General features: G+C 32.0%; 1 protein-coding gene across 1 annotated transcript; it reads left to right on the forward strand.

Moving 5' to 3' along the window:
* Window positions 1-304: 304 nt before the first annotated feature.
* Window positions 305-9,765, forward strand: LOC105635598 (uncharacterized). The gene is made up of 11 exons (XM_089725027.1): window positions 305-602; window positions 1,548-1,831; window positions 1,921-2,115; window positions 2,658-3,004; window positions 3,261-3,552; window positions 3,721-3,879; window positions 4,427-4,792; window positions 5,338-5,403; window positions 5,566-5,614; window positions 8,478-8,601; window positions 9,420-9,765. The coding sequence occupies exons 1-11, from the start codon at window positions 422-424 to the stop codon at window positions 9,502-9,504; spliced, it is 2,148 nt and encodes a 715-aa protein (XP_089581153.1). The 5' UTR covers window positions 305-421; the 3' UTR covers window positions 9,505-9,765.
* The last annotated feature ends 4,522 nt before the right edge of the window (window positions 9,766-14,287 follow it).

Here is a 14,287-nt window from a genome sequence, read left to right on the forward strand (position 1 = left end):
TCAGCACTATGAAGAGTTACATATGAATCATAAATTTGATTACAAATTTCTATTTAATTCGTACACCGGTTGCAAATATTTTCTATTTAAATACTTTTGTTTTTTTAGGAGATGTGATCCATGGCAATAAAACATAAAGATTTTTAGCCCTTCGTTAAAATGCACTTTTCAAACTTTGAATTTGTATTCTCACTTGCCACCCCATCTGCACTTTTTTTTTTTTTTTTTTTTTTTGGTTTGAAAGTCAAAGTAGTCAGTAACTAGTAAATTTTTTCCCCTTAAAAAAAAAAGAAACTTATTAAAGCAGTATTTCTTGCATCATCACTGTCAGAGCGAAACTACCTTCTTCGAGTCTTCCTCATCACAGCAATCGCCACCATTTCTTTCTTAACTTGCTCTAAACACACACTTACCTGTCTCCATGTCCTCAATCACACCAATGAAGTCGCCGCCGTTCCCGAAGAAGGCGGAGAATGTTATGGAGTTGTTCGGAGATGTTCGAGTGGATCACTACTACTGGCTTCGCGACGACTCTCGCTCCGATCCTGAAATCCTTTCGCACCTTGAAGCGGAAAATGCGTACACGGAGTCCGTTATGGCTGGTATATATACACTTTATTTAATTTTCCCGGGAAATTGTAAATTTAAATCATTTTCTGCATCTTTTCTTCTACTTAAACTTAATCATTGAGCATAGTTAAGTTTTCAACCATCTGCATCTATTCTCTTCTCTACTTAAATCTGCTACTACTAATATCTAACGGTTCATACTTAATGGAGGTCTCCTAGTCCTGCATACTGTTTTATGTGCTCTATGTTACACTCAGTATATAGTTTCTCGTTTCGCATGCATTGTTTCGAGGATTTAATCTCATTTGTAGTCAGTTGCCTTTAGTTATAAATTGGTCTTTAAACTTTTCAAAACAGATCCATTGCACCCCTTAATTTTTCTTGAAACCTGTTATATTTTTAATATGTAAATTTTTGTAATCCACAAATAAGTATGATATGGTACTTCTGTGATATGTTTGTATAATTTTGCTCAAAATCAATGAAACTAATGAAATATCTTGGTTTGATTTGTCCAAACCTAATGAATTTCAACAAATTTAGACCAATTAATATTAATTACCTGGTTATAAAAAATCATTTTTAGAATTTCTTAGGAAAAGTGAGTGTTGTTAGCGGAAGACCTATAGGAGGAGAGTGAGAATGAATGCAAGAGAGAGAGAGAGATTTTGTAGTCTGTGATTGATTTAGAGATTGACGCAAAAAGTATACATTAGAGGGTTTATTACAAAATCAAAATGTTAGGTTGTCTAGTAATTATAAAAATAAAATGTCAGAGGAGTAACAGTTACCATAAATGTTCAAGGTTTCAATGTGTTTTTACTAAAAAGTTGAGAAGCTATAGATATATGTTGCTGAATGAAATCTTGTAGTTCATAGAACTAGCTTAATCCATGACTTGTAGTACATTATAGTGTAAATCTCTTACTGGAAGAGTGTAATTCCTTGAACTAGTTTAATCCATTGCTGGTAATCAGGAACCAAACAGTTTGAGGAGCAGCTTTTTGCTGAAATAAGAGGGCGAATCAAGGAGGATGATATATCGGTACCCAAAAGAAAAGGACCTTACTACTATTATACAAGGACTTTGGAGGATAAGGAGTATGTTCAGCATTGCAGGCGTTATATACCCAATCATGAAACTCCGCCTACTGTCCATGATGTTATGCCAACTGGACCTAATGATCCTCCTGAGGAAGTTTTACTGGATGAGAATGTTAAGGCTCAAGGCCATGAATATTATGCCATTGATGATTTCAAGGTTAAATTAGATATTCAGAGTGAAGTATTCGTTTGTTATTTGTTTATTTATATTTAAATATTTGAAATACTTTCCGATCCATTGTTCAGGTTAGTCCAAATCATAAACTGGCTGCATATGCAGAAGACACCAAGGGAGATGAGATTGATACTCTGTATATTATTGATTTGGAGACCCAAGCTCTTGTTGAAGAGCCTCTGACTGATGTAACTTCATTTTTTGAGTGGGCTGGCAACAGTTTTCTGGTTTACGTCACAATGGATGAGTTACATAGGGCTTATAAGGTATTACCATTCTATTCTATTTTAATTTTCCTATATGTAGGACTGATTGCTTCACCATTCAGAAATGAAGCATTTTCTTTTCACCTCTCTCATGTAATTGGTTCTTCTGGTCCCTTCCTTCCAGTTGAGAAGGATGCCAACTATTGCTAAAGTAGTGTTATATGATTTCCTGCATCGGTTCCTTTGTGTAAACTTTTCTTATTCTATGGACCCCTTGCATAGTGGGAGCTTCGTGCGCAGGCTGCGCTTTATGGTTTTGCTTCTTATGGTCCATGGCTCTTTTCTTGCAATGCATCTCTTCCAAGAAAAACATATAAAAGAATTCTGTACCTCCAACTGCTAAGATTGGTTCATATTTGAATTTAGCTCATGGCTATATTGGCATGCTTGTCATTATAATGACCCCAGAGAACACATATCTGGTTTCAGCCTTTGCATAAAATTGAAATTGCATCATAAATCTTGCTTTTAGCTTTGCCAAATGAAACTCAATTAATCTTATATTTTTGGTAAAATGAATTTGGCTTTGTTTCATTTCCTAGGTGTGGCTACACAAGTTGGGAACAGATCAATCAAGTGACTCTTGCCTTTATCATGAGAAGGATGATAAATTTTGTTTGACTCTTCAAGCTTCAGAGAGCGAAAAATATTTGTTTATCACATCTGACAGCCGAAATACAAGGTTTACCTTATATATTGATGTTTCTGCGCCTGAAGATGGTGCCAAGGTTTTGGCGCCTCGGGTAGATGGCACTGATATATCAGTCAGTCATCGTGGAAACCATTTCTTTATTCAGAGAAGAACTGATGAGCTATTCAATTCAGAGCTACTAGCCTGTCCAGTGAATGACATTTCTGCAACTACAGTTCTTATTCCTCACAGGAAAAGGTAATATTGACTTTCTTATAATTCTCAAACTTTCCTTTATATTGGATAAAATGAAACTTCATTTTGAGCTTGTACTTCTTCAAGCTGTAGAAGTTCATTTGTTGTTGTTTACTGGTATTTTCTGCAGTGCAGCTTCCTTCCAGATAATTTCCGGAAACTTGCATTTGCATATTCGTTTCTAAACATAACCACCCGATCAATATATTCAGTTGTTACTGGTTCTCATTATGCTTATTAATCTATGGACCTTGTCCAGCATAAAAATTTGGGATGTACAAATCTTTGCTGACCATCTAGCTGTATATGAGCGTGAAAATGGTCTGCCCACAATAATGGTATATCGCCTTCCAGCTGTTGACGAGCCACTTACCAGCCTTAAAGGTGGTCAGCGTGTTGAGTTCATTGACCCTGTATACTGTGTAGATGGAGAAGAATCTCAATTTTCTTCCAGCATTTTGAGGTTTAGATATAGTTCTTTGCGAACACCATGCTCTATATATGATTATGATATGAACACAGGAACTTCTGCTCTGAAGTGGATTGAGACAGTAAGTTATGAACAATTACTTTCCACATTTTACCATCCATTTGCTTATTGTTTCAATATACACTGATGTACCTTCTCTCAAATATCTTTTTTAACTTTAATATTTTTCAAGTATAAGGGAAATTGTCATCTGATTGTCACATGCAGTATTTCTATATACCATTTTCAGGTCTTGGGAGGTTTTGATTCATCTAATTATGTTACTGAAAGGCAATGGGCCACAGCTTCAGATGGCACCAAGATTCCTATATCAGTTGTTTATAGGAAGGATATTGTGAAACTTGATGGATCTCATCCATTACTGCTTTATGGCTATGGTTCGTATGAGGTAATATGAGAACCAGTGGAACAGTAGTCACCCTTTGTGTGAAAAGTAGTTTTTTACACCGGAACTAGTTGGTTCTTCATGTAGTATTTGAATATTATTTTTAAAAGAGTAACATCCCTTTTGCATATTTTTAGATATTACTTTGATGCATTATAGTATCATCTCTGAAATGCTGGCATTTTCTAATGTGAACATAGATTCTGGTGCTGTGTCCATATCATCTCAAGCTTATATGCTTTTTCTGTTGCGATCTGGAACACTGAAGAAAGTAACAAGTTTAGTGGCTTTCAGTATGTCTATCACTTCTTTATTAAAGTTGAAAGTTCATGTTTCTTGATAAATTTGCAGCTATTTTTTGTGAATACCTTAACTGTAAAGAAGAATGCTTTCTGTGATTTTATTGCTGATCTGTGGCTTGAAATTATAAGTTTGCACATAATTGTGTCGAGGCATTGCCTTTTCTTTCTTGTGTAATTTCTTCTTATTTCACACTTGTATTTTATAATCCCATTTGAATTCGCGTGATAGAATTTTTTGTGATGGATAGATGGCCGAAGATCCCACGTTCAAGTCATCAAGGATATCTTTATTGGATCGTGGTTTTATTTATGCAATGGCTCATGTCCGTGGAGGTGGTGAAATGGGGAGGCAGTGGTATGAGGATGGGAAGTTATTGAAGAAAAAAAATACTTTCACGGATTTTATTGATTGTGCAGAGTATTTAATTGAACAGAAGTACTGTTCAAAGGAAAAACTGTGCATTGAAGGTAGGAGTGCAGGTGGATTGCTTATTGGTTCTGTTCTTAATATGAGGCCTGATTTGTTCAAGGCTGCTGTTGCTGGAGTACCTTTTGTGGATGTTCTGACTACCATGCTTGATCCAAGTATACCTCTTACAACTGAAGAGTGGGAGGTATTCCTTTTTTTTTTCATTGTTAATGATTCTGAAATTTAGTTTTGTATGAAAAGGCCATATTACCTGTTGGGTGGTCTTAGGAGGAAGGAGATAGTTGTGTCTCTAATTTTTTCTTGTTTTGCATCAATTGACTACTTTCAAGACTTGCATCTGTGCTATTTTAAATACTGAGACCTAGGTTTCTACTACTGCTCGAAGCTGTTCGATATTGCATTGCATTTGATGGATCACATAAGAGATGCTTTTAGATGATGGATCATTATATTCGAAGTTCTCCATGTTTTGGCTTATATTATGTTATTATCATATGCTGCCATGTCATGGTTGGCTCTTTCATTTCTTGTGATAAGATAGTCTGTGACGTATTACTTATTTCCTTTAATGTGGTTCTTATTATTCTTAGGGTTTGAACGATGCTTTGTTAGTTGTTATGCTTAAGCAGTTTAAATAGAGAGGGAATTATGACTCTTGGAGGCAGCACAGGACGTAGTGTTTCATTCCTGTTCTTGATATGGTAACTGATCTTCTTTTCGTTGCTGCAGGAATGGGGAGATCCTCGGGAAGAGGAGTACTACCACTACATCAAGTCATATTCCCCTGTTGACAATGTGGGTACCATAGTATCCTGAGTTCTGTCTTTTTAACCAGTATCCCATTAGCATGAAGTTAGAATAGCCCTATATATAATTCTGTTATCATGATAATAAGTTAGCTTATTCTTAGATTAGTCTCAATCTTCTTTACTAATTGTTTGGTCTTGTATTACACAGGTCAAGCCTCAAAATTATCCCAACATCCTTGTTACAACTGGATTACATGGTAAGTATTTAGTTATGGGCATTCACAGTTATAGTTTGATGGTAAGTTTACATAAGACTTGGGCATAGACCCAGGTTTAAATCCCTCTCCAATACTTAAGAAAAAAAATGAAGTTTTTTGCCACTATGTGCATGTTAAATTTTCTAGCTAATATGTGGAAGTTAGGATGTGGCTACCTGGTTAACATTTCCAATTTATAGCATCTTCTATCAATGATTTCTTACTGGAATGTCGTGGCATTTTTTTTAGGCTAGTTCGTCAGTGAAGGCCCCCCCTTGTGTGATGATGGATCTAGAAAATTTGTACTAGTGGACTAGGCACATCATAGTTGTCAAATTGAAATTGGAATGGAGGATAGGAGTTTTTCTTTTCTCAATTTAGAACCTAATGACTAATGTTGTTTCCAAGTTCAAAGAATCAAACTACTAAGTTAAAATTTTACCACAGAAACAAACTAAACTATCAAGCCATTAATTTTCCTATCCTAATCCATGTTCATTCATCATCATTTCTAAATTCAAGCGCTTCATCATCTTCTAACATAACCATATGGTCTTGCTCTTTTTCCTCTTTTTCCCAATTTTTTCTTGTTCTTCTTGTTCTAGCCATCCTTTATTTGAAGAGTTCCTTTTTTTTCCTCCCATGTTGCTTTTCATTGGATTGCATTGATCTTCTGTCCTTTTATTTTTTCTCATTGGTTGTCCTTTCTTTGTTGTATTAGGATGGTTTTGCATGGTCGGCTTTTTTTTTTTTTTTTTTTTTTGGTTTATTAATCATTTGAATTTGCCGATTTGTTGCGATTCTGACAATTTGCCTCCACTTCTATTGATTTACATACAGTTCATGCTCAATTCTGATTCACTAACAAGATTCATATCGTTGGGCATCATAATCAACTTGAATTAATGATTCTAATAACACTGACACTAATAGGGGTAAGAGAATCATAAGAAGCATTATCTTCAACAAAAAGAAAAAAGAAAAAAACATTACAATTAATTAGGATTTATTGTGACTTTATGAGTGACAGATCAAGAGAGGGGCAGTTTTTCCCTTGGAAGAGAAATATTTAGGAAAGTGATGAGAGTAATTTTTAGGATATCATGATGGGCTTAAAGCAAAAGAGAAAAAACTATAATCTATTTAAAGGAATAAATGGACCGAGTCTTTTTAAAGTAAAATGACTAATGAGCCCAACCCATAAATTAACGACTTTTAAATTTAGCATAAATCAGCACATGTAGGAAAGCAATTCAAAGCAAATAGAAATCTATTAAGGGGCGGTAGCATGGGAGATGAGGGGAACTGGGAACCGTATTATCCCCACTTTGCATTTTTCACTTGTCATGTGGTTACTGGGCTCTAAGGCACTTTGGAGTGTGGACTTAAAATGAAATCTTAGGTGCCTGGTTTATGTGCATTTTGGAACATGTTAATTAATATTTGATGCAAAAGTGATTTCTTTATGAACCTTGCATTATCATGCACTTCTTAGTTATTGGACCCACCTGCTTCCCCCCACATGCATAAGCATGCTATGCTGGGGCGTACCCTTGGATGAAAATGTAGGGAGCTAATATAGCTGTTTTATATAATGATTATATGATAATGTATTTTAAAAACTAGGCAAGTGCATATTTATTTTTAATTACAAAAAGCATGTCCAAGTATAAAATAATTTTAGAGAAATATTTTATGAACGGTATAATATTGTATATATTGTTAGATTTAAAAATAAATATTCCTATTCAAGAAAATACATTAATCGTTTTTTTTTTTTTTTTTTTTTTTGGAAATAAAGAAGATGCAAATCAGGGTTCTAATAGATTTCATAGCGTTCAGTTTATGGTGAAGTCTTTATTGTATAGAGCAAAATATTATTTTTATTACAAATAGAAAGTAAAGAGAAATTTAAACATAATAAAACTAGGAGATCTTCTTAATTATTAATTTCCAATTGAAAAATTTATTGAACTACAAGTAAAAGATAGAAAAAGGATACTTATGGAGAAAAAGAATCTTCATTTAGTTAAGTGTTTTCTTGGCCTTTAGCTAAGTACTGGAAACATATCTCAAACGAAGGAAAAGAAACTGTAATGCCCTTTGACCAATTACTAAAATCTTCTCTCTCTCTCTCTCTCTCTCTCTCTCTGTATATATATATATATATATATATATATGAGGGCCATGGCCCCTATTCCCCTTATCAATGTCTGCCCCTGATGGAATTGACAGTGGTAGAATGGAAAGATGAAAGGGTGACTTATAGGTATCATATGCTACTTTCTACTTTGACTGTTTGTTAACCTAGCTTCCTTGACCAAACATGATAAATTTGAATAGGAAGTTATGCTGTTGATGAACATAAAGTCAATGATGGCAAGTTTCATCTGCCACACCCTCTTTTGGAAGACTGAAATCAAGTGCTAAATTTAAAATTTAACCGTTTCTCAAAGAAACAATATTCAATGGGAGCCCATGTATTTATCTAACTTGGGAACGTTAGCCTAGATATATTGAGCTAAGTTTCAAAAGCTTGCATACATCTAACCTTCATCCTTCTGCACCACGACAACCAAAACTATTTTAAATTGCAAATCCCATACTTATTTTTAACAAAAATTTAAATTACTTACAATTTTCTTAAATATTTATTCAAAGGTTCAAAATGTGATGTTGCTCATGTCATGTTTATTATCCAATCAAGCTTTTCGTTAAGGATGGGCTATATAGTTGAAAGGTGGGGCTCATCTGAATGGAATACTGATTTGCATAGGAATATAAACAAAGGGAAAACGTTATATTTTCAACTTTTGATGACTGAATCCTATCATTCAATCTAAACTCTGGTGAGCTATGGCAGATCCACGTGTTATGTATTCAGAACCGGCAAAGTTCGTAGCAAAGCTGAGGGATATGAAAACTGATGATAATTTGCTGCTGTTGAAATGTGATCTCTGTGCTGGGCATTCTTCAAAGTCAGGAAGGTAAATCTATTCTATTTATGCTGTTTACATTTGAATTTTGTTGCAGGGTGTTTGTCCCTCTTCTTTCTTCTTTTTGGTAATGACTCTTGAGTATTGTTAATATTTGCATTGCACTAGCCACTTGTTTACATGCACTACATTTTTTTGGTTCTCCTTCCTCAATTGTTAGAAATCTTTCAAAAAGTTGATGAACTAGAAATAATTCTATTATGATACCTGTGGCTATTCTTGGCTTTTTTATAGATAAAATACAATGACAGGGGACTACTACTTTCTTCTCCAAGTAACACTAAAAAACATTTGCAACTTGGAATTGCAGCTTTTCTCTCGTGTACAAAATTTACTTAGAAACCTATGTAATCATCAATTCATACAAGGCTGGGTTTTATCATTTCTGTTGGGTTTATTAAAGTGCAGCACCTTTATGAATGAGCTTTCTAACGGTTTTCACTGACAATCAAACTACTACATTGAATTTCTTGCCATCTAAAAATGCCGTTTTTTGGCTTAACAACTTCCACTAGCGCTTCGCAAATTAGGGTAAAACATGTACATTACCCTAATACCAATTTGGTTCACAAACAGAAAATAGTAGAAATGTATTAGTTCTATGTTAATGGAATAACTATTCTTCATATATATATATAATTTGTATTCACACGGTTGTTTAAATATCTATCCTGTGTGCTTATTCTTCCACGGAATTATTGTTTTACATTTAAAATTTTTGTTAGAGAATTTTCTATTCTTGTGTTATTCCATGGGTTGCAGACATTATTAGTTATTACAAATGAGAACTTTTTTTGTTTCCCACACAGGTTTGAGAGGCTTCAGGAAGATGCATTCAAATATACTTTTCTGATGAAGGTTCTAAATATGATCCCTGACCTTGGTTCTAGCTAGAAATGATAAAATCTATGCTTAAATTTCATATTCTTCATCTCTGCGAACTAATACTATGGTTCATGCGGATAGATATATACTTGAAATGAAGGTGAAATTGAATGCGTTTCAAATAAAAAATCTTAAAAAATTAAAATTATAATAAAACCAAATTCTCTTTCATTTCAAATGACTGTCTATTCAAATGGACCCTATATGTATTTGACATTGTATTTAAGTGTAGAACATTGCATTTTGATTAAATTTTGAGATTTGAAAACATATGTGAGGTAACTGGGCATTCATTGTCAAAATGGTTTGGTTTTTCTAATTGGGATGTGCGCATGGTCTGTAGATTATTTACAGAATCATTTAATGCAATAAAAAGAGGGCAAGAGGGGACAACGTTTGTGCATTGTTTTGATGTCTGTTTTCACTAGCATCAACTTTGACGCGGAAGGTCCCCCATTCTAAAATTCTAAAGATCTATTGTAAGAAATTGGAGCGACAAAACGGATGTGCCCGGATAACATGACACCAAATTAGTATAATATTAGAGGATTTGGTTTTAGGTTTATTGTGTACCTGTACTTACCATGTCGATTGAATTGTGATAACAAAATAGATAAATTATTGGGTCCATGGTCCCACTCATGGATCAAACCTATGAGAATAAAGTTTTTTATTGAAATGAGAGTATTTCTAATGACATGGAGAAAAAAAAGGATGAAGTCGAAATATTTTTTAAAAAATCCTTACTGTTATTGGTTGGTTCATAAACATGACTATGTATCAGGTCCAGGTAAGTAATTTCCTAAGAAAATAGCGGTGTGGATTGACTTATTATTTTGTTAATTTAACACTTAAAAAGTGGTATATTTGGGCTCAATTTGAATTAATAATTAAAAAGTGATACAAGAGTAAATTGCTAAATGGTTAAAAGAAGATTTATATGGTTTCATTTATCATTGAATCCGTTTTAAAAAGAAGCTTTTTAATTTAGACAAAATTTGGCTAGGAAATTTAGATAGGCAACTTATTAGTTTAGCTTAAATAAAATATATTTTTGTTTTTAATTTATTGGAGACTTTTATAAGCTGAAATAATGCAGTTGACTATATAACATGAATTAGCTTTTCTCTTGGCTCACTAAATTGGTGTAAACAAATGTGATTAAGAGAACTTGAACTTGAGATTTCTTACTTCTCACATAAGTGAGAAGACCGATTACACCATCACCTGATTGACAACTTATTGACAACTTAAATAAATAAGCTCACATCATTATTTTCTAAATTAATAAATTGGAGGTATAATAAGTTGTGAATGAGACAATAAATCATTCCCTTAGTGGCCTTTGATTCAACTGATTTGTAGCTCATACTTAATTTTCATCCAATAGCTAAACTAGAGTGTTTAGTAAGCATTTAATCAATCAATAGGTCTCAATTTGCATTTTGGTGTCGGTATTTATGTTATATTTTTGACTCTATTAAGTTTATAAAAGTAATTACTATTTTTTTTTTCAAATTAATATTTTTATGTGATCATTTTCTTTTATAATTATTTAAAGATGATAAATTACTATTAAAATTATTATGAATAATTAATTTATATCTTTTTATTTTAAAAGTATTGAAATAGAAAATAATATATTTACCTTGAAAAATAAAGGAAATATATATGATGTAAAAAAAATTAAGGAAAATAAATTGTTCCTTAGTGAATTTTACATTTCATCGGCATCCACTACTAAAATTTTATTGAAAATCAAAATTCATTAGCTATTAGTTAGTATAGAGAAGTATTTGCTATAGTGAAGCTTCGACCCGGGCGCCTTGATCCTGGACTGCTAGGGGAGCTGGAAATGCTCATTTGGATTTGACTCACGGAAAAAGCTTGTTCATATTGATCGTTATTTTTAAGGAGTCGCCATTTAAGTTTTGATTGGAAGGAAAAATTTAAGAAAATTTATATTTGACTCCAATTATTATTCCAATGAAAAATGCACTAGTTTAGGAAATCAAGGTTTCCGGCTTGAAATAGGTTTAGATTTGGTTTTAAGTACAACTTACTTACAAAAGAAGAAAATTAGATGAACAATTATAATATGTATGCACGGATATATCATATTCACAATAGATAATTAGCAAAGAAAAAGAAAAGAAATAGACCAAAAATAATTAGAAAGTATCATTTCTAGTTCCCTTAGGGATTTTAGGATGATCATATGTCTCTCAAAGCAATAAAAGAAATGAAGGAGAAAGATAGTTTTTTTGGTTGATTTGGTTCGCAAGTCAACACTTTAACCACCCAGTTTGTCTGTGTATCCCTTCGAATGTTAATAAGAACAATGTAGTTCTACCCGTTATGAAATGAGAATTGATCTTATCCTCTTTTTTTTTTTTTTTTTTTTTCAATCATGTCTTGTGTTTATTCCAAGAGGTGATGTCTAAGAAGGAGAAAAGATTGATTGATTGATTCTTGTTTTGTCATATTTAGAAATAATGTCTAAGAAGTAAAGATTGATTGATTGATTGATTATTTCCTCTTTTATGTTGTGCAGGGGTCATGACACTAGCTTGGCGGTGACTGCCCATGCTTTTGGCGTTTTAGGTATAGTTCGACTCAATACAATCTTAGTTCATTTGACTTGTGGCCTGTTTCAACTCGGATTTTGACGTGTAATAATATCCCTTTGGAAAACTCTCTCGGTCTAATTTCCAATGATATCAAAATTATTGTAAAATTTTACTATAAAAAGAGTTATGACCAAAAGAATTAAAAACTCACCGTTTCTTTTGCTTTGAATTTGATTTGTCTAACCTCGGTTTGGTTAATTTTTCAAGTCTAGCTTGAATATTCGGAGTGTAAAAATTATGTGTTTACAACTATTAGTTAGTACAGAGAGCTAAATCACGTGAGCTTTTAATTTTTTTTTTTCACATAATGTTAATGAGTATTTTAATTGTTCTATTTTATTGTATTATGTATGTTATCTGTTCTTTTAATAGATCACATTTCTGTTAGATTTTTACAAGTATAGCGTTCAGTGCAATGCGCGAATTAATTATTACAACTTTTATATTTATAAATGGCTCAATACATAAATCCATCTCTGTATTTTTTTATAAAAAATTTCATGGCATCTCAACTTTCACTTTGACTTATTGAATACTTTGAACTTATAAAATTACATTTATTATACATTTTAATCGACCTACTGAATTCTTCAATTTTAAAAATTAGATCATTAAACACTTTTTAGATAGTTAAAAATATAAAATTATTATTTTAAAAGTTGTATTAACTGCATTTCAAGTCAATATTTTATATATAAAAATCAAAAACTTTAAAATTTTATTGTTTCTAGCGCAATAAGGTGTGAAATTATTAAAAAAAAAGACATTGAGAATGTCATAAGATCAATTTTAAAATTTAAGGCACCATAAAATCTTTTATTAAATTTCAGGAATTAAATTATGTATTCGGACAAATGAATTCCTCCCTCACATGGCTTAAGATCATAATGAAAGAAAGCTAGAGAATTTTGCTCCAAAATTAAACATAATTTAGGTAAATATAGTTAAATAGTAAAGGCAATAATGATTTTTTTGTTGATAATAATAATAGTAATAATAACAAGTGCTTTGTCTTCTGGTACTGGTAAGTGGCACAGTGATTTATAGGGATAGAAGCGAGGCGGGTATTCATAAAATTTTTAAGCTCCAAGTACATATATCTATTTAAAATTTTATTATCCATATTCATTCCAAATTCGTTTAAATATCTATATTTAAGTACACGTATTCGAACTCGTTTAAATTTTTACTATTCATACTCGTACAAAATCCATTTAAAGTAACCTTATATAGCTTGGATATCCACGAAGATTAAACTATCCAAATTCTAACTTATTTAAAATATAATTCAGATACCTTTTGCAAAACTCGTTTAATATAACGGGTAGCGCGTATCTAAAAAACATATACTCGTACCTTATCCATATCCGTTACAGGTAATAATTTCATTACCGGTATACGTCGCAAATCTATTTATAGCTATTCATATTATTTTTAAAAGGATCGGAGTGGAGTGGGTACCTTAAAATACTGGCACCGCTTCTAGCTCTAATCATTTAGATATAAAAAGGTACAAATGTAATTAATAAAATATAAAAGAGGCAGAAGTGGGAAAATCCTATTATAGGAGTAGTAATTTATTGAAAATTTATCTAATTAAAACTGAATCTTATGATTATGTTTAAAAATAAATTTTCTCTACAGTTGATTACTTCTTTTGGATGTAAAATTCAAGTGCTACGAATATTTAATGGAATAAATGTTTATATAATGATTTTCAAATTGCAAGTACAATAAATAGTTAGATGTTAAATTGACTCAAAATATTAAATATAAAAATGTATATTTTCAAAAACTAACTATCAAATTTCTTAATTTTGATTTCGTCTATGGTTTCGTCTTCCCGTCCAAAATACTCACTTTTTAACATCTCAATGTTAACAAATTATATTAACTATAATGGTCATACTATATGATGTTATCAAAGATATTCATTTAAGAAAAAAAAATGAAATAGAAGTATAAATCAAATTAACATATTTTTGATTCATTTTCTTTATATATTTTTTTCCATTTATTCATCTTTGTTTTCTGAAAGAACAGCTTCGAACTTATTCCTCTTGCAGTATGTTGACAGACCCAGACTTCAAGGTCAATGTGAATTAAATAATTAGAGTGCCAAATTGAAAAAATTCAGCAATTTTACAAAGTAAAATTTTAAT

This window comes from Jatropha curcas, chromosome 8, assembly GCF_041381405.1.
Source record: "Jatropha curcas cultivar XTBG-Jc1 chromosome 8, XTBG_Jcur_1.0, whole genome shotgun sequence".
Taxonomy (NCBI): domain Eukaryota; kingdom Viridiplantae; phylum Streptophyta; class Magnoliopsida; order Malpighiales; family Euphorbiaceae; genus Jatropha; species Jatropha curcas.